General features: G+C 39.8%; 1 protein-coding gene across 1 annotated transcript in view; it reads right to left on the bottom strand.

Moving 5' to 3' along the window:
* Positions 1-24,278, bottom strand: part of gad2 (glutamate decarboxylase 2) — a 103,543-nt gene that overhangs the window by 64,598 nt on the left and 14,667 nt on the right. Inside the window, exon 4 of the mRNA XM_059971332.1 lies at positions 4,162-4,395. Coding sequence (XP_059827315.1) covers positions 4,162-4,395 — 234 coding nt within the window. The remainder of the gene's footprint in view (positions 1-4,161; positions 4,396-24,278) is intronic.

Raw genomic sequence — 24,278 nt, forward strand, 5'->3', positions numbered from 1 at the left:
GACTGCCACTGGAATACTGGAACATACAGGGCCTCAGAATACCTAAACTCTTCTTAAGCATATTTTTGTTTATCAGTTTCAAATGTCCTTTATACACTTTTAACAAGACTGTTATCGTGTGGATAGCCAGAGACTTCTTCCCCAGGGGTGAAATGGCTAACACGAGGTGTTTGGAAATAGGTAGAGTAGGTTATATGGTTGGCACGTCATTGTGGACCAAAGGGCCTGTAATGTGTTGCAGATTTCTATGTTCTATGTTTTTATTAAATAGCTGTTCCAAGGTGATTCTGACATAACACATACCTCCCTTTTGACCAATGTTTCAGTAAACTCTTCAAGCGTGCTTCATATACATTTGTCTTTGAGTAATAGCAAGTAAGAGGTTATTTATGATTATTGGACTGACAGTTGTATGTGAAAACTGCAAAATGGCCAATGTGGATAGTGTAGGCTCATTGTGTACTAATCTGTTTGTGGTGAACTACATATACCTGTCTGGACATGCCCCCCCCCCCCCGCTGACTGCTCCTGTGGCTCCTCCCACTGACCGTGGCTCCTCCCACAGACCCCGGTATAAAGGCGATTGGGGCCTGAGCCCTGCCCTCAGTCTCCAGGATGTAGCAATGGTGGTCAATTGCTGCTTGTTCTTTCTTCCAGTCAATAAAAGCCTATATCTTGCCTCATGTCTCAGGGAGTTATTGATGGTGCATCACTGTTAAGATTGTTAAGTTCTATTTAAAAATGAAAAATTTGTTAGGTAAGAAAGTACATTTTCGATTTTGCATTGAGGTGAAAATCTTCGCTTAGAGAGTGGCTGAACATTTTTCCAACAGAACAATGAGATGAAAGCCTTGTGTAGGAGGAGAAAATGGAGGAAATTGTTTGATTCTTTTCCCCAGAGAAAGTTTAGGTCTTGAAAAGTATTAATTAACATGGTAGAGTTCTGAACAATTTGTTTCATTATCTTATGCTTTACAAGGATTAGATCCATACATTGAATCTTTTAAATCCACAGAAGGTTTGTTGAGAAAATATACAAAATTGGGAGAAGTATAAACAGGATAAATAATCAGAGTCTTTTCCCCAAAGTAGAAATGTCAATTACTAGAAGACTTAGATTTAAAAGAAGGAGGAAAGGTTTCAAGGAGATTTTAGAAGCACCTTTTTTTTTAAACAGAAAGTGGTCTGTGCCTGGAAAGTGCTGCCGCAGGAGGAGGTGGAAGCAGATTTAAAAAGCAACATTTAAGAGGCACTCAGACAGGTGCATTAACAAGCGATGGATGGATGGCCCTCCACCGAGTGCAACTAGATAGGATATGTTTAAACCAGAATTATGGTAGGCACAGACACCATGAGTCAAAGGGTTGTAGTCCTTTGCTGTACTGTTTTATGTTCTATATAACAAAAAAGACCTTGTATGCTGCTGATAATAAATGGAATAACTGACAGTTCTGGATTTTGCAGCCCAGATCTCAAAGTGTCATAGCACACATCTATTTAAAAGAAATGCTGCCACATTTTCCAAGATCTTATGGAACTTAATGAAAATTTTTGAGATCCTTGTTAAGGGCTTGATGTTTTTAAGCACAATGTGTAATGCTGTGATTGATATGGTACCATCAATTGAACAATCTTCTAGCAGAGAATCTTGTAAAATATGACCAGCAGTATTTAAAATAGAGATTGGAGTGCAACAATGAGATTAGAACCTTGGAATAAATTAAGTAAGATCTCATTTTATTAGAATATAATGGAACATTTTATTATACTCTTTAGTGTTTGAAGATTGCATAAGGAAACCCATTATGTTATAGAACAATTGCAAGTATATCAATGCTTATAATTTATCAGCTTTTGTAGCCTTGGTGATGAAATTAATTAACATTCATGGTGAACATTTAGCCCTTTAGTTCTTTTTAATCTGAATGTGTGATAAATAATTGCTATGGTAAAATGACTTAGAATAATGAAATTAGGGCATCCAACGTGTGAAAAAGCAGCAATGTAATTGACATGAGTTATTGTTGGATTATAGTAAAACAGGACTAGATCATTTAAACAAAATCCGTTTGCTGTCTAGTGTACCAATGAGAACCAATCCTAGAAGAAAGCATTATTAGGAAAGAATGTGAACATATTGGAAATGTCGTTCTGCCAGATTTACTGATACATTGTTAACCCCCAGCACTACAGTACTTATTCAATTCTATAACTAAATCACATATGCAACACTTAGTTTGAAATCAATATCAATGCAAAAGTTCATTTCCCTCTTTAAACATTTGAGAGTTCTTTTGTTCATTGATGAATGAGCCAAGCACAAGCGTGAGGTTATTTTTCTAAAACAGAGGTATCAAAGAGAGCACACATGTTCATTGCAGGATAGACTATTCAATCCCTCAAAGCTATACCACCATTCAAATGAAAATCACAAATAAAGTTGGAAATGTAAATCTTCTGATTCATCATTCTTTGGGACAATGGAAATAAGAAGCATTTACTGTACACCTGCTTTTCATTGACGAGACACAAGAGTTTTGATTGGAGAGAAAAAATATATCATATAGAGAAGAAATCTACAACAAGTGGAAAGAGTGAGCAACTTCAAATTCCTGAGTGTTGATACCACCAATGATCTATCCTGGACCCTACGTATCAATGCAGCTACAAAGAAGGCAGACCAGCAGCTAAACTTCATTAGGAGTTTGAGGAGATTTGGTACATCATCAAAGGCAATCACAAATTTCTAAAGATGTACCATTGAAAGCATTTTAACTGACTGCATCACCATCTGGTATGGGGGGGGGTGGGGTCAGAGGGTTGGCTATTGCACAGGATCGAAATGAGCTGCAGAGTGTTGTAAACTTAGTCAGCTCCATCATGACAGTAGCTTCCATAGTATCCAGGACATAGTCAAGGAACAATGCTTCAAAAAAGTGGTGTCCATCATCAAGGAGCTCCATTACCCAGGTCATGCCTTGCTCTCAATGCCACCCATCAGGATGCCGGTACAGAAGAAGGAAGGCACATGCTTAATGATTCAGGAACAGTTTCTTACCCTCTGCCATCCAATTTCTGAATGGGCATTGAACCCAAGAACAGTACCTGACTACTTTTTTAAAATTTCTATTTTGCACTACTTATTTGATTTAACAACTCTCTCTCTCTCTATATATATATATATATTCTTACTGTAAATCACGTTTTTCCATTATTATCTATTGCATTGTACTGCTGTCACAGAGACAATAAATTTCACAACATATGCAAGTGATACTAAACCTGATTCTGATTTGAGTTGGAAAAATCACCATGTAAGTTGAAGAGCATGAATGGTAGCAATATGAGTAGCTAAACAATCCTACTTACCTGAGCATTGCATAGAAATAGATAGTTAGACTTCTACTTCATTAAGAAAATAACATAACATCATTATCCTATCTCCAGATAGGAGAGGAATGACTAAAAATTTAGTAAACAAAACGCAGTACCATTTAAAAATGGTCATATTGTTAAATCCATTGTGCATATTATTATGTATGTTTTTCTATGGAAAACTTCCATTTGGCTAGTTTCTACTATGCAGAGAGATTAAATTATCAATTACTCAGTAACTGGTTAACAGGAGCCATGTATCTCTGAACCAGGAACATCTTATTGTTTCTGAAGGTGATAATAAATTATCTAGAAGCCAACAGGTAGAGAGGATGTCCTCTTTTGTGGTTCTACATTCTTCCTACCGTGCCCCTCCTCTGAAAAACATTGGCCATTTCCACAGTCACTAATGACATTCAACAGAATAAATCTCTTGATAGATAATATATCACTGATGTACTGTAGGTTATATCATCTTCACACAACTGTGAATTCAAATCACCAGTTCACACAATAAGTGCTACCCCAATCAAAACATCTGTGTGATGAGTTGAAACACTTCTCCATAATCATATTGCTCTTATCTGTTGCTACCATGTCTGATTCAACTCAAAAGTAGATATCTGAGGTTAGCTTTAAAAGAAAGTGTGCAATGATTGTGATGATCATTTCAAGCACTTCTGTGAATTAAACTATACAAGCAATGCCTAGGTCAAAACTCCATTTCAGAGGTTACAGTGCACTCTGGCTCACAATATCCAAAGAAGAGATCATGTTCCTTCATACCTGTTTTTACAGCATATTTTAGTGTTGTCCTGCAGGTCAACAAAATGTCTTCTAAAGAGTTTGGCTTTTCATCTAGCATCCAGTTAAATCCCTCAAGGAGATCATCAGGATAGTGGAAATCTATTACTTTTGTAGATCTATCAAATGTTTTCAAAATGTACTCAAGTAGAATGTCCAACACTTGCTCCAAGAATGTGAAAGTGACTCCTTCCCCATTGCATGCTGGCAGAAGATCTGCAGAGATAAAACAGGAAGAAAAAGTAGTTAATATTTCTTTTTATTCTATGTTCATGTTGTTTTAACAAGATGAGAGCAGGTCAGTTCCCACGATAAGAAAATGTACAAATGATATCAATGTCTGCGCATTATCTGCCAGCTGGAGTTGACAGCCACATGGAGTGAATTTAATTATGTCAATTGGTTTCCCCAACTCGGAAGGAATGCTTCTGGCTGAGATCTGACAAAGGACTCAGAATGATGTTGAATGAGCCACAACTCTCATATTTCACCTCATAATTATCCCATAAGGAATCAAATGTCCATTTAGCTGAAGAACTGTTTTAACCAATAATTTATCCAACATTAACAGAATAAAACTTCTGCTTCTAAAAATCTATTTAACTATTATTATAAGTGATATCAAAATAAAGACATAAATCATCCATTAAAAGACCTTTTGGCGGTAATAACAGATAAGTGCATAAATATTAACTATTGTAAATTACCCATTTTTGCTTATCTTAAGTTCCCAGTGCACTTGCTGGTAGAGCTGGATGTAATCTGGGAAGTATTGGGTTCTTTAGGATCAAAGGACAATTTATTATATAGTTATATAGAGATACAACATGGAATCAGTCCTTCCAGCCCACTGAGCTAAGCTGCTCAGCAACCTACCAACTTTAACTCTAGTCTAATCACAGGACAATTTACCTACTGACTGGTACATCTTTGGACTGTGGGAGGAAACCAGAGCACCCAAGGAAACCCAGGCGCACACAGGAAGGAAGATACAAACTTACTTACAGAGGATGCTGGAATTGAACTCCAACTTTGACGTCCCCATGTCATTTCTTTCTATGTCACTGAATTTCATTTTTTAAACCAACCAACCACCCCACCTCTTTGAACTACCTGTCAGAATCAGAATCAGGTTTATTAACACAGGTATGTGTCATGAAATTTGTTAACTTAGCAGCAGCAGTTCAATACAGTACATAATACAGAAATGAATAAATAAATAAATAACTTACAGTATATGCATATTGAATAGATTAAAAATCATGCACAACAGAAATAATATACATTAAAAAAGAGAGGTAGTGTTCATGGGTTCAATGCTTACTTTACAATTGGATGGCAGAGGGGAAGAAGCTGTTCCTGAATCGCTGAGTGTGTGTCTTCAGGCTTCTGTATCTCCAGCCTGATGGTAACAGTGAGAAAAGGGCATGCCCTGGGTGCTGAGGGTTCTTAATAATGGAAACTGTCTTTCTGAGATACTGCTCCTTGAAGACATCCTGAGTACTTTGTAGACTAGTACCCAAGATGAAGCCGACTAAATTTATGACCCTCTGCAGCTTCTTTCGGTCCTGTGCAGTAGCCCACCACCGCCCCCCTCACCAGACTGTGATGCAGCCTGTCAGAATGCTCTCCACGGTACATCTATAGAAACTTTTGTTGACATACCAAATCTCTTCAAACTCCTAATGAAACATAGTTGCTGTCTTGCCTTTTTTATAACTGCATTGATATGTTGGGACCAGGTTAGATCTTCAGAGATCTTGACACCCAGGAACTTGAAGCTACTCACTCTCTCCACTTCTAATCCCTCTATGTGGATTGGTATGTGTTCCTTCGTCTTACCCTTCCTTAAGTTCACAAATTGCTCTTTTGTCTTCCTGATGTTAGGTGCAAGGTTGTTGCTGTGACACCACTCCACTAGTTATCATATCTCACTCCTGTACGCCCTCTTGTCTCCATCTGAGATTCTGCTAACAATGGTTGTATCATCAGCAAATTCATAGATGGTACTTGAGCTCCGTCGAGCCACACAATCATGGGTATTGAGTAGAACAGAGCAGTAGGCTAAGCACACACCCTGAGGTGCACCAGTGTTGATTGTCAGCAAGGTGGAGATATTATCACCAATCTGCAGTTAGGAAGTTGAGGATCCAATTGCAGAGGGAGGTACAGAGACCCAGGTTCTATATCTTCTCAATCAGGATTGTGAGAATGATGGTATTAAATGCTGAGCTATAGTCGATGATCAGCATCCTGACATAGGTGATTGTGTTGTCCAGGTGGTCTAAAGCCATGTGAAGAGCCATTGAGTTTGTGTCTGCCATTGACCTATTGTGGCGATAGGCAAACTGCAGTCCTGTCTCTACTTTCTATATAATGTACAGTATCCTTGAATATTAAGCTCCCAGCTCTGATGTTCTTTTAACCACGATTTAGTGTTGCCCATAACATAATACTAATTTCTAATTGTGTTACAAAATTATCTACCTTACTTTGTATATTGCTTGCATTCAAATTTAACACCTTCAGTTTGTATTCACTCCTCTTCTTTTCAATTTTGTCTCCAGTTTGCAGAAGTAATTCCTTATCCCTTTCTAAATATTTGTCTTATTCATTGTTCTGGAGAATTCCACAATCTCCTGCACTTTTCTTCTCTTTACTTTATCTATCCTTTTCCATCCAGCTATGATTGAATGGTAGAGCAGTTTGAATGGCTGAATAGCCTAATTCTGCTCTTATAGTAAATGCTATGGTCTTACTGCCATTGAGGGTAAACTAGTGCAACTGGAGTGTAATACTTGTATGTACACCAGGAAAACCCTGAATGTGAATGAAGTAAGACAGATTTAGTTTTTATTCATGATTCCCATGACTATTATCAGTGTGTTGTTTTGTGATCAAGATCAAGTTGTGCATTAAATGGCTCTCACAATTAGTGTAACTATATATTAATATTGCAGATTAAAATGATCATTGCTGATTGCAGTTGACTGATACTTTGTGCACTCAGATGGCAATCTTCCAACTGGTTCTTTAACATCAACCTCCTTCTAGCTTGATGCCTCATTAGCTGATACACACTTACGATTGCCCAGAAAACATTTAATTTTGCGACTTTGGTATGACATATTGTCAGTTTCAATCTTTCAGTAAAACACCTGATCCAGTGAAATCATTGAAATGTTATCCAGTTACTAAGTGCATAGAGATTCCTCTATTCTACAAACAGTATTTCACAGTAGTAATGTAACAAATCACTGCATTACCAGCTGGATAAATGTAACATCTAGTGGTATTTCTAGTTTGCTCTGCCTATTACTCCGGGCGCTTATGAAAATTTTCTGCCACTTATCTATCTTGGGGTTCTAGTTGCCTCTTAAATTCTTCTCATGGTGGGTATGTACATATTGATTATCTTACACAACTGGTCAGAGCTGGTCCAAGAAATTTCCAACAGAGTAACTGAGACTGCTTTACAGAAAGTATCTGGAAGCTGAGGATGATAGCCAAGCAACACATGATGATACCTAATGACAGGGCTCAACTTGAGTGTGATAGATTTATTTTTGTCTAGTGACATTTTTAATGTCTTTTGTGGTGAACTAAACATTATTCTAGCTATCTTGGCATTTTAACAATGATTATATCTTAATAACTTCTTAATAATGATTATGCCTTAGAGAAAAAGTGGGGTAACTTACTTATTTCCTGACAACTCATGATCTGAGCTATATATTTTCATGGAATACAGACTCTATGATGAATTTTGCATATTTCAGAAATATAACTATCAGTAATGTGAAACATTTGCAAACGATATCATTGTTCTTGCAGGTTCACAGACACAGAACTCAGCAGAAAAACTGCATGAAAAGTGTTTTCTGACTAGCTCCAGGTGGCATCTTCAAACAGGAAGAGAAGTGTGTGATCCTTCCATTAAAATATGAAAAACAATCCGTAGAAAAGTAGATGCTTAAGCACTTTGTCATACTGATTAACATACCTTTAAGTAAAAAGATAGCAATTACTTTTAGACTTCATCGAATTATCCCAGAATGAACAGATTATAGTCAGATTGACTCTTTTGGTAATTTCTGAGTTAAACATTTGTTCATAGCAAACTCCTTGCTCCTCAAACAAGGAGGTTTGATGTTTCACTCCTGGCCAAACAGTCCTGGTGAGGGACTACAGAGCTGATGAAAAGAGGGTACTTGGAAAGATTAAGGACAGAGCTGGACCACACTCCTACAGAATGAAGATTGTGTCTGATATCATCTAGGTATGACACATTGATCAGTTGAGGAGAGCAGAGTCAGTTGTTATAGAAGAAAGGTGGCCAGAGCTGTCAGAGCCATCTCCTGCAGTCCCATAGTCAATTCCTACAACCACCACAGTGGAGGTCCCAGGACCTGTGATTGTTTCACAACCACAAGTCTCACCTGACGACAGAGTGATATCCATTGTCAGAAAAGTAGGAAAGAGTAGGAAAGTCCTCCACTTTAGGACTGAATGGAACAATTTAAAATTTACTGTACTATGAATGTCTATTTAGCAGTTGTACTGTACAATATACTTTAATAACAGTTACATGTATACAAGTTAGGATGCATTCTATAATGAGTTGGAGTTTATAGCTAAACAGGGAAGAGTATCATGTATTTAATATTTGGATAACATTGTAAAATAATTTGCTTAATTAAGTGTGCTTTGTTGTTTACATAATGCATTGCTGACTATCTGTAAAAGTATGTAAATGGGTATATTATCAGCCACCATGTGATAAGGTTTATACCCTGGTTCAAAGAAACATTGTCTCATTTCTATATACATTATATGGTTATATACATAATATGTTACATACATTTGTATAGTTAAACCACAATAAACTTGACTTGATATGCGTGCCTAGCTTAAAGTAAAATGCAAGGTTTTAATATTTAATATTTAACGTTAGTTTAACATTTTGGAGTTCCAAAACATAACAGCTTCTGGACAGGTACTTAATGAACAAGGCATAGAGGTATATGGAATTCATGCAGGAAGTGGAATACAGATGAGCATGATTGGCAAGGATGTAGAGGGCAGAAAGGCCTGTTCCTCTAATGTACAACAATGCTAAAGAACAGAAATGCTGAGGAACAGTTGGTGGAAAGAAGATATGGAGGTTTTGACAGGTCAGAATGGAAAGGGTTAATTGAACTGCAGTAATTCTGAGGCAGATTTAATTGATGTAAATCGGCTACTTCAGCCTTTCCTGGGCCAATTATATATCAGAACTTGTTAATTGAACACTATGGTCTGGGTTAATGATGAGACACCTTGATAAACCAATTTCACAATTGCAGTGGGGGAGTTTAAATTCAATTAATCATTTTATCTTGAATTGAAGACAGGAAATTCATTTCAAAATCCTTTCAAAGGAAAGCCACCGAACTTTTTTAGTTTGTTAATGTTTAAGGAAGAAAATCTGTCTTCTTCTATGTAACTGTCCCGTTAGTAATATCTACAACTGGTATCATCACAAAAACACTACACAAAAACATTAAACAATTAGGGCCACACAATAATATCTATGCAAATCTACAGAAAGCCACAATACTAAACACCTCGAGAATAGTCCAGAAGTCCCTAACAATTGACAAATGAGCATGCTTGGTTATGCCAGTACATCAGGTTTTACCAGCTCAAGCTGAGAAAAAATAAAGAGAAATGATAATAAATAAGCAGCAAATATTGAGAACGTGGGAGCGAGTGTCCTTTAATGTAAGTCCATAGATTGTGAGAACAGCTCAGCAAAGGAGTGAGGGAAGTTACCTCTTCTGGTTCAAGATCCCGATAGTGGAGGGGTAATAACTGTTCCTGAACCTTGTGGTGAGGGTCCTGAGGCTCCTGAAGGCAGCAGCAAGAAGAGAGCATAGCCTGGATAGTGGGGGTCCCTGACAATGGATTCTGCTTTCAGGCAACAGCACTTGCTGTAGATGCATTCAGTGATGGGGAGAGGTTTACCCATGATGGACTGGGCTGTATCCAATACTTTTTGTAGGATTTTATGTTCAAGGACATTGGTGTTTCCATACCAAGCCATGATGCAATCAGTCAATATACTCTCCACCAGCCATAGAAGATATTCAAAGTTTTAGATGTTATGCCGAATCTTTGCAAATTTCTAAGGAAGTTGAGGCACAGCCATACTTTATTATAATGTAATGTTGAAACTTCAGACAGCACTGGTGAGTCCTCACTTGGACTATTGGGCCTCTTACCTTAGAAAGGATGTGCTGAAACCGGAGAGGGTTCAAAGGAGGTTCAAGAAAATGATTCCAGGATTGACTGGCTTGTTTTTTTTTTTATGTCCCATATACCTTTATTTTGACCATAAACTCATCAATATCAATATGGCTTGACATACCCCTGGTTATTTTCTGTGAGTAATATATTCAGTTTGTTCTTCACTCCACTGCTGAGTTTATTTCCATGAAGACTCAAATACCTAAGTAAATGGTGAGGATTGGAATACAAGGCCTCGCACAGAGCTAGACCTCCTTCATCTTCAATTTCATTGGAGTCCAGGTCTATTTTACATAAGCTTCCATTAACACAGATCGCTTCTGCCCCTTCATTGCAAAGAACATTTTCATCGAGGAGGACGTGGGAGATGTGCCTACAGTTCTTTAAAATATCAAATAGCTCTTTCCACCCAGTCAAGTCCACAGCGGTGTTCTGGGACAATCCCAAATATTTGAGAGGTGGGTTCAAGCTGAGAAACGAGGCCACGCACTTCAAGCCTTCATTAGTTAATTGATTTGAACCAATGTCAAGTTCTGTTAGCTGCAGCTGCTTTTGCTGGATCACAGCCTGCTCACCACCTTGAATGTCGTTCCTGTTTTCTTCAGTGTTCTCCCCCAGAAAGAGGTCAATGAGTCCATTCATCAAAATGCAAATACCTTTGTCACCCAAATTATTTCTGTGTAATAACAGGCACTTGACTGAGGGCTTGACTTTAAGAAGCTCCACCCGATTGAATGGCTTGTTATATGAAGAGCGTCTGATGGCTCTGGGTTTGTATTCAGTAGAATTCAGAAGAATGAGGGGTGACCTCATTGAAATCTATCAAATAGTGAAAGACCTTGATAAAGTGGATATGGAGAGGTTGTTTCCTATGGTGGGAGAGTCTAAGTCCAGAGGACACAGCCTCAGAATAGAAGGGCATACTTTTAAAACAGAGATGAGGAGGAATTTCTTTAGCCAGAGAGTGGTCACTCTGTGGAATTCTTTGTCACAGACAGCTGTGGAGGCCAAGTCTGTATGTTTATTTAAGGCGACAGTTGATAGATTCTTGATTGGTCAGGTCATGAAGGGATACGGGGAGAAGGCAAGAGATTGGGCCTGAGAGGAAAATTGGATCAGTTTTGATGAAATGGCAGAGCAGGCTCAATGGGCCAAATGCCCTAATTCTGCTCCTATATCTTATGCTCTTATGTGCTGGGCCCAGGACAGATCCTCTGAAATGATAACACCGGGAAATTCAAAGTTGCTGACCCTCTCCACCTCTGATTCCCCCAGTGAGGACTGGCTCATTAACCTATGCTTTGCTCCTCCTGAAGTCAATAATCATGTCCTTGGTCTTGCTGATATTGAGAGTGTTGTGGCACCACTCAATTAGATTTTCAATTTCCTTCCTATATGCTGTTCATCACCACCTTTGATTCGGCCTACAACAGCAAACTTGAATATGACATTGGTGCTGTGCTTAGCCTCACAGCCAGAAGTGTAAAGCAAGTGGAACCAGGGGGCTAAGCGCACAGTGTTGTGGTACACCTGAGCTAACGGATATTGTGGAGATGTTTTTGCTGGAGTCTGCAAGTGAGGAGATCGAGGATAATGTTGCACAAGGAGGTATTTGAAACTTACAGATTAGTTTTGAGGGGATGAGAGTATTGCATGCCAAGCTGCAGGCGATGATCCTGATATATGCCTCTTCGTTTTCCAGAGGTTCTAGGGTTGAGTGAAAAGCCAATGAAAATGTGTCTGCTGTGGACCTGTTGTAACAGCAGGAAATTGGAGCCGATACAAGTCACTGCTCAAGCAGGAGTTTCTTCACTAACCTTTTAATATACTTCATCATAGTCAATATAACTGATACTGGCTGATAGGCATTGAGGCAGGTTACCACATTCTTCTTAAAATGTTTTAGGTTGGAAGTGAATCAAACCGACAAAGGGATGAAACTTATCTTTGATGGGGAGGAAGAACTAATGGTGGATCATTGATTACTCTGATGCAATTACAATGAAGGCATGGCAATGGAGGAGTTTGAGTAAACTTGGCATGACACCAAAAACTCCAACAAATTACTCTGGAGAGCATTTTAGCTGATTGCATCACAGTCTGGTATGGAGCGGCCACAGCACAGGATCGGAAAAATCTGCGGGAAGTTGTAAACTCATGCACTAGCCCTTCAAAAGAGGATGCTTCCAAAAGGCAGCATCCATCATTAAGGACGACCCCCAACCAGGACATGCCCACTTCTCATTGCTACTATCAAGGAGGTGGTATAGGAGTCTGAAGAAACACACCCAGTGGTTAGGAACAGCTTCTTCCCTTCTATCATCAGATTTCTGCATGGACAATGAAACCATGTACACTACCTCAATATATATATTTTTTCTTTACTTTGCTCATCTTTTTTCATGACTTACTTAAATTATTTAAAAATATATATTTTCCTATTGTAATTTATAGGTTTATTATTATGTATTGCAATGCATTCCAGCCACAAAACAACAAATTGCCTGACACATACCAGTGCTTTTAAACCTGATTCTGACTACCCTGCCCATCTATGCAGTGATTTTCCTAATGTTGCTCCAACTAGCCTCTCATCTACTGCCTTTATAAAGCACAGCTCAGCCAAAACTTTTCAACTCTTATCTCATGCATTCTAAATTCTTCACAGGTATCGCAACCTTTTTCTCAATATTGAACTATCTTCTTTGGCTTACAATACTCATATTTCTCAATGTTACAGATTTAATATTTTAATTATAATTATACTTCATAGCCTTTGCTCCAAGAAAAACTTCTTCCAGCTTCTCTGAACTCTGCATTTGATGGACTGCACTTGTTTCATTCAAGAGTCTGTTCTGACCCCTTGCCAGTTGTGCTTCAACCCCAGCAGCTATGCCCCACCCAAAATAGTGTCCCAAAACCACTTCGGTTCTCTCCAACCAGTTCTTTCCTTCGGCATTATTTCAAAAGCTAAGCCTTTGGCTGGCCTTTGATTATCGCTCCCAGACTTTCCTTATGTGGTTTACGGAAATATTTGGAAGGTTTTGGATCATGTGTAGGCTGAAGGGATTGGTTTAGTTTGGCAGCATACCAAGTACAGGAATCATGGGCTGAAGGACATCCTCTGCTGTACCATACTCTGATCTATGTTCTATGTTTCAGCATTTTGGTTTAAAGATGTTACATAAATGCTATTTAACTGCTTATACAGTAGATCAATAGGATCTTATTTTCAACATAAAGACAGCACTCTACAATTTTCTCAGAAAGTCATACCATTTTGAATGAATCAATTTTAATTTTGTGCTTATATTTGTAATGGCATCATCGGCCATGACAAAAGTAGCAGATCAAGTATTGACAATCCACTTGCCCTTGGGCTAAATTTAAAGCTGCCAAACGAGCTCATCATTCATTGTTGCACTTGGTTGGATAATTTTAATTATAATCATGGAACCAAGAGAGCAATGAAATACTGACAATGTTTTAGGAGTCTATATATATATATATATATATATATATATATATCCGTATATGTATTCAATAGTTGCTTACTGGACCTGATATCCTGATATACTGTAACAATGTAATAAAATTTTCATCTTTGTAAAATGTTTCACTGAGCATCAAATTAGTTGGAAACATAAGGAGAATTGTGCTACTATATCGAGTCTCGTTTTATTACCTTCCGATGTACACACCAGCAAGAAAGGTTGGTAATTACATTCAGTCATTCCTATCAAGGGCTAACATACTTTAAATGAAATTCTTGTCTTGTACAGGGGAAAACTGCTCAACTTTTCAGTGAATCTGAATGAAGGGAGGGAGGGGGAGAGAGAGAGAGAAAAGGGATTAGAGGGAGGAGAGAGGAGGGAGAGGGGTACAGAGGGCAGGAGAGATGGGGAGAGGGCTGGTGGAAGAGGGGGAGCAGAGGGGCAAAGGTGAAGTGATCGGGGAAGTAAAAGAAGGAGAAGTAGAGAGAGAGGGAGAGAGGGCTGAGGGGTGGGGGGGTTGAGGGGGAGAGGGGAGAGAGAAGGGGAAGGGAGGTGGAGAGAGGGGAGATACAGTGAAGAGAGAGATGGAGAAGTAGGCAGAAAGGAGAGATGAGGACAGGGAGTACGGGGGAGAGGGAATCGGAGGAGTTGGGGAAAGGGTACAAGAGGGAGGGTGAGAGACAGGAGGAGGGGGAGAAGGGATATTGGAGAGGGGAGATGGGGAGTGATCGGGTGAGAGGGAAGAAGGGAGGGGATAGTGGGGAAAGAAAGGGAGCGAGGGGGTGTGCAGGAGAGAGAGGTGTATGGAGATCAGAGGGATAAGTGTGCACTGAGAGATGGATGGAGATTATGGAGGAGATAAAGAAGGGAGGACAGGGAGCAGGTTACAGGGAGAGAGGGTTGAGAGAGCGGGGGACAGACAGAGACAAAGGGAGGGAGAGAGAGAAAAAAGAGACAGAAAGAGAGGGAGACAGAGAGATAGAGAGAACAGAGAAAGATAGAAATAGAGATAGATGAGAGAGAGAGAGAGAGAGAGAGAGAGAGAGAGAGAGAGAGAGAGTTAGAAAAAAAAACACACAGGTACCCAGTATCTCCAGCATTGAAATAGTTGACATCCCAGTGTATTTTCATCTTTCAGTATTTGCAGGAAAAAGTCTCTTACACTGGATGACCCTGGATAATTGTGTTTTCAGACAACTTTCAGAACAAAACAAAGCCAGTATTCTAAACATTTGAATCTGGTTTGCAAAGAATTTCACAGCATCCAGTGTAGTCAATTTAATAACATGGCTTCATCATGACCATCCACGAAAGTGGCAAGGGCTCCTATAATCAGCAAGATGATGAAATATAAATAGTTTGAGAGATGCTGATAGGTGGATAAATATTCACTGAGACCTTAGGGGTATCTGCTTACTTTTCTTTGATATAAGTCAATGCAACAGATGGGGCATTAGCTTATCTCTTCATTCAAGGTACATCACGTGCGACGATGCAATGATTTCTCAGGCCTCCACAAAAACATTAGCCCAGATTTATGAACTCCTTCTCTAGACTATCACTTGAAGCTTTTATCTTATGATGCAGAACTTCAAGTGATTTGAACTGGGCCAGAGTTTACACTAAATTTCAAAATTTATTTTACTTTCACAAGACATTGCAATGACACATTAATTGTACATGAAATTAGGAACAGAGACAAATGCAAATCATTACATGGAGAGGCCAAAACAGATAAGCACAGAAGTTTTCATTCTATTAAGAAACTCATTAGAAAAAGATTATTTCATGACAAAGCATCACTTTCATAGTTACTATTAACAATACTACTTTAAAAATAACTCCCTATTTATTTAATTTCTTGAAATTAAATTCTCAATTGCCATTGTGTGAGTTAAACATGTTTTATTCTAGATTGATAACCCAGACCTTCAGAACTTACACACACACAAAATCTGGAGGAACTCAGCAGATCAGGGAGCTAATATGGAAAAGAGTAAGCAGTTGACATTTCGGGCCGAGATGCCCAAAACGTCGATAGTACTCTTTTCCATAAATGTTGCCTGGACTGCTGAGTTCCTCCTGCATTTTGTGTGAGTTGCTTGGATTTCCAGCATCTGCAGATTTTCTCTTGATTGCCTTCAGAAGTTAGTCAGGATAATTAACCGCTATGCTATCATACTATTTCTTCTGCAATTAGGATATGTGGGTCACATCAGCCCTTTCCTATTTTCCTGCTTCCTTCTAATGACAATTTTTCATTTGCTTCAGTTTTTTTTTCTCTTCTGCCTTCAAAAGTCACTAAAGGACTGTTAATGTGAACTGATAATTGGTGCTGCTTGCCAAGTATTTCCAGTATTCTCTAATTTGTTTAATTTTATTCTTCTTGTCTCCAAACATTAAAACATGATTTAAACCATAATTTCTATGTTAAATCAAGCTGGCACTTTCGGGCTGATTTATAAACATGAAAATTGATAATTATACTTTGTTTACCATTCAGACACTGAAATGACCCATTAAAGCAGTTTAAAATGAGGTGTAAAGGGAGTCCTTATGCAGGATTCCCTAAAGGTTAATTTGCAGCTTGTGTCTGTGGTGAGGAAGGCAAATGCAACGTTAGCATTCATTTCTAGAGGACTAGACTATAAGAGAAAGGATGTATTGTTGAGACATTGTAAAGCACTGGTCAGGCCACACTTGGAGTACTGTGAGCAGTTTTGGGCCCCTTATCTTGGAAAAGATGTGCTGAAATAGGAGAGGATTCAAAGGAGATTCACAAAAGTGATTCCAGGATTGAAAGGCTTGTCATATGAAGAGTGCCCAATGGCTCTGGACCTTTATCACTAGAATTCAGAAGAGCAAGGTTTGACCTCATGGAAACCTATTGAATGGTGAAAGGCATTGATGTGGAGAGGATGTTTCCAATAGTGGGAGAGACTAAGACCAGAGGACACAGCTTCAGGGTGTCCTTTTAGAACTGAGATGAGGAGGAATTTCTTTAGCAGAGAGTGGTGAATCTGTGGAATTTTTTCTGCCGCTGGCAGCTGTGGAGGTCAAGTCTTTATGTATATTTAAGGCAGAGATTGATAGATTCTTGATAGGTCAGGGCATGAAGAGATACAGGGAGAAGGCAGGAGACTGGGGCTGAGAGGGGAATTGGATCAGCCGTGATGAAATGGCACAGCAGACTCAATGGCCAAATGGCCTAATTCTGCTCCTATATCTTTTGGTCTAAAATTGTAAAAGTATATGTTAAAATGTAGAGAAGACACTTCAGTACAGATGGAATGGAAATGAAGGAAGAGGGTAAATGTTCATATTTGTTAGGTATGATCAAAGAAAAAAATGGCTGGAGTTGTTTAGCACTTTAGTGCAAAGATATTTATCAGGTACATCAACCATCAAACTTTCAAAAATTGGTGAAAAGAAAATTGCCAATATCACCAAGAAAACACAGTAATATTTCAGTACTGATCCTTGTCCAATGTGAACATCTCGCAGCCCCAATGTATCTCTATCTATCTATCTCTATCTGTCCCTCTCTCAGTCTCTCTCTCTAAATCTCTATCTCTATCTCTCTCTTATACTGAGGGTGATGAGCTCCTTTTTATTTGGGGCTAGAGTATGCCATCTTTAATTACCCACAAAGTTAAATTAGGACCACAGATGAATTAGAATATGATGCATCCCACAATGGAGTTACAATAAACATAAGCATCTACCTTAAATACAGTGTACAAACAACATTTACATATCCCTATTACCAGTGAAATGGAATATTCACCCGTGTACAGTGGGAAAGGCACCATCAAGCCCAACGAAGCGCATCAGCTTAGTTTAGGACCCAGCAGTGAAGCAGCAGAGAGCTCAACACAATTGTACACTACAGGTAAGCACAAATAGAGGATAAAATTAAGCTAAACTTTGGTGTCTGACTCTCTACGTAGGTAGCAATGCAGAGGGAAACCATTGGGTCAAACATGAGAACAAACTGGGATGATATTGAAGTGTGTGTACTCACGGCAACAACAGCAGAATGACAAAGGAATGGTTGCATGTGCGTGTACAGTGTGTGTTTGCAGAGTGCTCTCTGTCACCTTACCACCCTCCTCTCCTGCGACGACGATGCTCGGCAGCTGAGACAGGGAGTCAGCAGTAACACTTCATCTTCCTGCTTTATAGAACTTGAAAGGCTGGAGCTCCAGTTCCCACCGTTTCACTCTGGCATTGCAGTCCTTCGTTGTCTGAATCCACGCTAACGTTCCATGGTCTGTGTAAAGACCAAACTTCCTGCCAAGGATGTAGTACCTGAGGCTGTCAAGAGCCCACGTAATGGACAGACACTTCTTTTCAATGGCGGCATACCTACTTTCGCTCGGCAGCAGTCTTTGGCTCAGGTAAAGGACTCTTCTCCAGGTTCTCCCTGAGCCAGCCCTGCTCTAAAGCCTACTCCTGAGGCATCAACTTCTGTTTGTCAAAGTCTGGGGACTAAAGGACAGGTGAAGAATACATTTTGGCTTTATGGGCTTGGAAAATGCGTTCACATTCACTAGTTGATGTCACTGTGTTACTTACGAACCTCCCGGTAAGATTAGTTAGAGGTAATGCCAGAGTGGTGAATTGGGGAATAACCCTGCGAAACCCCCATAGCTAACCCAGGAAGGACTTCACTTCTTTCTTGGTGTGTGGTTGAGGAGCTTTGAGGATTGCTTCCATGTTGTCCACCTGTGCTCGAAGCTCTCCATGTCCCAGCTGGTAGCCAAGGTGTCTGGTTTCCCCATTTGTCCACTCACATTATTGCAGATTGAGAATGAGACAGGCAGCATGAATACTCCCCAGAACCCTACAAAGATGGTCTAGGTGCTCTGACCACATCATCTAGGTGGTCCACACTGCAGCCCTCACAACCTTGGAGTACCTGGTCCATCAGTTGCACGAAGGTTGGTGGTACACCGTCAAGATCTAAAGGCCTCATGGTGAACTGAAACAGAGTGGAACTGGGGAGGGGGGGAAGCAGTGAGGGATTTGGATTGGTCATCTAGGGGAACTTGCCAGTAGCTTTTGCAAAGGTAAAGTAGGTTGCTGTCCAATCTTTTCTAGTAGGTCATCAACATAGGTGTAGGGTAAGCATCAAAAAAAGAAATGGGATTCAACTTCCAGAAATCAACGCATGCCATCAGAGTGTCATCCTTCTTGAGGACATTAATGATAGGACTGCCCCACTCAGTGTTTGAAGGCTCAATGACTCCCGTCTCCTGTATGGTCCAAATCTCATCCTTCCATACCCTCACAAATCACTCTGACACTCTGTAACAGTGTTGATGTACTTAAACTGGTCAGACCTGATCCTGATGGAAAGTTATAGGGCTGTTATCAGCCCTGAACGCAGCCCTGAAAACCTGTGGAAAGTCAGCAAATGCTCTCAGCAGCTCCACAGGTTGGTGGCCATTGAAGTGGGAGAGGTCAACCTTCCCAGGCCTCAATGACCCCTTCCGTGTCATCATCAAAGGGCGCATCATCTGTACTAATATCAACAGAGTCATGAGAACCGGCATATTTGTCAAGGCACCGCTGCTGGCGTGACTTTCTAGACTTTTTGGTTCCTCCCTTGCACAGACTCCAAATCAAGCCACTGGCCACTGCTTTGGTTTTAGCATCAATTATGACAAAATAAGAAACAATGCTATCTACTTTTGGATTAACAGACTGGCTATTCTCATTTTGCAGTAACCCATGTAGCACAGACAAATCAACATGGGCACAGTTGATAGATGTTTGGTGACTGAAGTCAAAACCAAACATGTGGGCAAGACTTTTCTTAATAAATGAGTGAGCTACCAGGATCTAAAAGAGCTTTCCCAGGCTTTCCACTAACCTCGACTATTATAAACATGGGCTTTTTCTCCACACATTCTGCTTGTTTTCTATTACCATAATCACCATCATTACAGTCACTATCATCATCACATTCTCCCTCTCTTAGTACATAGCACATACCTGATAGTTTGAGCCTCTTATGAGGACACACAGAGGACTCAGGACCTGACTGCTAACAATGGTAGCAAATAAAAGTCTTAGACAAAACCACAAAAGGTTCATTGCCCTCGTTTCTTCCACTCCTCAATTCCGCAGTTACCCTGAGAGTCTCTAAGAGGGTTAGAGTCTCTGTTGCTTCAGAATGACAGCTGTGATTGAGCCTCCTTGCAGGCATTGAGGTAATGCAGGGCAAGTCAGGCTACCATGAGTCCATCTGCAGGCTTATGCTCTTGGACCAATGTTCTGGTGTCTGTAGGAAGAAGCTGCAGCAGCTGCTCAAGAACAATGGCCTCCCCAATCTCCTCCTTGGACTTCTGCTCTCATTGAATCCATTGGTGTAGAGACCCCTCAGTTGATGATACGTCTCAGTGGGTGACTCTCCTGGTGGCAGAGTACTGAAATGCAATAGGTTCCTGCTGAGATATCAGATTTAGCCAGCAGAGTTTGCTTCAGGTTAGGACAGTTGTTTGACCTCTTTTCACTCGTTGCAGTGTCGGCTTTCAGAGCTTTACCTGTCGACATTGGCACTAGCCGACAGGCCCACTCCGTCGCTGGGTATTGCCATATCCAGGCCATCCTCTCAAACCTGAGGAGATAATTCCCAACATTGTCACCTTGTAGATATGAAGGCATCTTGGGACACTTCTGCGAGCTTTGAAGTTCCTTTCTAAAAGCATCACCTTTCCTCTGCTCGGCAGACAAAGAGTCTCTGAGCAGGCTTTCCAGGGAAGCTTCAGAGGTGTTGCCACATGAAAGCCCTTTTGCTTCTGGCCTGGGTTTGGTCCTGGGCTGAAGTTCTTCTTCCTCTGAGGTCTCCGCTGTTTCATTTTCAGCCTCGGGGGTTTCCGGGCTTGGGATTGCAATCCCACTCTCGCCCAGGTTGAATGCACCCGTTTGCAATTGGCCAACCAGTCCCTGCCATCGTGTGTCAGATACATGGGTTATGGCCGAAGAAGAAATGGCTGGAGTCACCTTGCACTTTAGTGCGAGGGTGTTTATTAGGTTTGTCAAAAATCAGACTTACAAAAAATAGTGAAAGTTATTGAAAAGAAAAATGCCAATATTTACAAAATTATATATATATATATATATATCCATGAAAACACAGTGGCAGCTCTGTACTTATCCTTGTCCAATGTGAACTGCTGGCAGTCCATAACCCTATCCCAATCCTTATCCCTATCCCTATCTCCATCTTGCTGTTTGTCTATTTATCTCTCTCTTGTTACTGAGGGTGATTTCCCAATTTCCCAATTTCCCCTCGGGATCAATAAAGTATGTCTGTCTGTCTGTCTGTCTGTCTGTGATGAGCTCCATTTTATTTGGAGCTAGGACATACAATCTTTAATTACCCACAAAGTTAACTTACAACCACAGATGAGTTAGAATATGATGCATCCCACAATGGAGTTACAATCATTTTACCTAATAAACAGAAGTATCTACCTTAAATACAAACAACATTTACATATCCCTATTACCAGTGAAATGGAATATTCAGCCGTGTACAGTGGGAAAGGCACCATCAAGCCCAATGAAGCGCATCAGCTTAGTTTAGGACCCAGCAGTAAAGCAGCAGAGAGCTCAACACAATTGTACACTACAGGTAAGCACAAATAGAGAATAAAATTAAACTAAACTTTGGTGTCTGACTCTGAATGCAGGAGCAATGCAGAGGGAAACCATTGGGTCAAACATGAGAACAAACTGGGATGATATTGAAGTGTGTGTACTCACAGCAACAACAACAGAATGACAAAGGAATGGTTGCGTGTGAGAGAACCTGAGTGCGTACAGAGTCTGCTTACTGAGTACTCTCTGTCACCAAGGACAGTAAATATATTAAAAAAAAACTCAAGACTGGGTGAAGGGTAAGGAAGATATGGGATGCTGCATTGATCTTGTATGTGTAGTGTATCAGAAACTAGCTGTGTCAATGAGAGAAAATGTTGGCAGAAGAAATGGTTCGAATGAGACAAAATAGGAGGAAGGGTGCTCAATGTGGAAAATGACATGGTTCTAGCATGGAGCAGAAAGTGAGCTGCATCTGTGCAGGTCCTCTGCGTACTCCACAGGATGTAATCTATTGAGTGTCTCTTCACAAGCGTTCTGCACTTGGCTTGATCTGATGATAAAGTTGATATGTTGCCTTTGATCTTTCTTATTACCATCTTTTATGATTGAATTGTATATGTGAAATCAGCAAACTTGGGGTTGTTAGTGTATATGACAGCTTCCTATGATTGGTGAGGGGTCACATCTGAGTAAATCAGACACCGCGTATTAACTTGTTTGTCAATCATCTCAATCTATATATCTCAATGTAGATATATCTGAAAAATCAACAGTAGGTTGATATAAGTTCCAACCATTTGTGTCATAATAATAAATGTCTTACCTTCATCACTATGATGAAGACTTAGCCAGAAGTTTATTCCAAATGGTACAAGTGGTACATTGCACTTAACTGTTCATTGCATTTTCTTCCATTAGTAATGAAAAAAAGAGTATTCTCTGAAATTCTTTTTGACAGAAGGAAAAATGAAGATTTAAAACAAGATTTGCACTTCCTATTATAAAGCTTACTTTACAATTGAACTCAAGACATTTAAGGAATTTTCCCCAAGTCACCGCAATATAAGAATGTTTTTCTAGCCTTTCATCAAGATTATTACTTTGACTGATATGACCTTTCAGATGCCCCTAGCTTAAGGAAATCCAGAAGCTAATTAATTGCAGGCTCAGGCTTCTTGGATTGGAAACTCAACCATGCCTCAAGGGAAGAGAGAAGCAACTTAAGGCAGAGGTCCGTCAGAATTCCTGTGACTGAAAGAACAGATGGTGGATGGAAAGGGTGCAGGAGTTCCAGCAGCTGACTAATAACCATGGCAAGTCCAGATTTTTCTAAATGTCTCATGTCCTATCCTGCTGTAGTTCAGCTTATCAAGGACAAGAATAAAGTTAGTAGCTACTGAAAGGAAAATTACAAATAAATCCTGAACCATGACTTTGATCCAGACACCATTGTCCTTGACTCAGTCTCGCAGCAAACTATCTGACTGAGCTTGATCACCACCCCAGAATAACTAGAAGTTATAAAGGTCATAGAACAACTGCCAAACAAGATTACTTGACCAGGGGATATTGCTGCTGAAATTCCAAAACTTGATAAAGACTTTTCAACCTCAATTACCACTACTGAGAAGAGAATCTAAGAAACTAGAAAAAAGACAGATTTGACTGTGGTAACTCCAACAGATAGAGTCATTACAAGGATTCCCCTCAAACACTTTCTCTCAGAGTATGGAATGTTGCTTCAATCCTGTCCATCTGAATGCAGAATGCACACGACCTTCTCTGCACATTTCCAAGAAAACAGCACCGCCCTTTATACATTTTGACCCTTTTTGACTATATCATCTGAGAAGCTTTATATCTATCCGAAATTTGGCGCCCTGAAAATTTCGTCCTCATCCTATGACTGTGGCGTAATGCCATGTAGGGCCAGATTTCAACCACTGAGTTTGCAAGAGAGCAAATCTCAGGGCAGACTTGTGCCAGGCAAGACTTCACCTTCACCCAAGCATTTTTCTCAACACAAACCAACTTCCCAAGTGGAGATAATTTACTGTAGAAATGTGAAGCGGTTTACCCTATGTCACTTCTCTCCAGAACCACCCTAATCACCACTGGAGTACAGAAGCAATGAATGAAAAGCAGATATTCCGAAGGTAAGCACCAAATCATTGCTGATTTGGCTACTGAAACATCTGAGAGATTGGCTCTACAATTAATATCTATAAAATGTATATTCTACACCAATATGTCTAACCTTATTGATCACCAGATTAATTTCTAACCAGATATTTGTCCTGTTGCCTCAAAAATCATTAATTGTAATGTATTCTCCTTTAGTTACATTACCTTTCATCCATCATACCGGTCCACTTCCTTAACTGCTATTGGTCCATTGCATTGCAAACCATGTCCTGTGTAATCATCACAAGATTAAATGGCTTGATAAACCCATTTCCTTTCAGGAATTTTAAATATGTCCTCAGTAACAATAACCTCCAGAATATTTCCTGAACAGCATTGACTGCAGGAGACCAAGAATAGGAACCTTCATAATTATGCAGCCTACACAATGTTTCAATCACTTTTTCTAAGAATCATCAAATGTACCATTAATTTCTTGTCACTGTCAACTGTGAAATATTCCCATGTGTAACTTTATCAAATACCTTTTGAAAATCGTAAGTACACAACATCCTTTTG

This window comes from Hypanus sabinus, chromosome 6 (assembly GCF_030144855.1).
Source record: "Hypanus sabinus isolate sHypSab1 chromosome 6, sHypSab1.hap1, whole genome shotgun sequence".
NCBI classification, from domain to species: domain Eukaryota; kingdom Metazoa; phylum Chordata; class Chondrichthyes; order Myliobatiformes; family Dasyatidae; genus Hypanus; species Hypanus sabinus.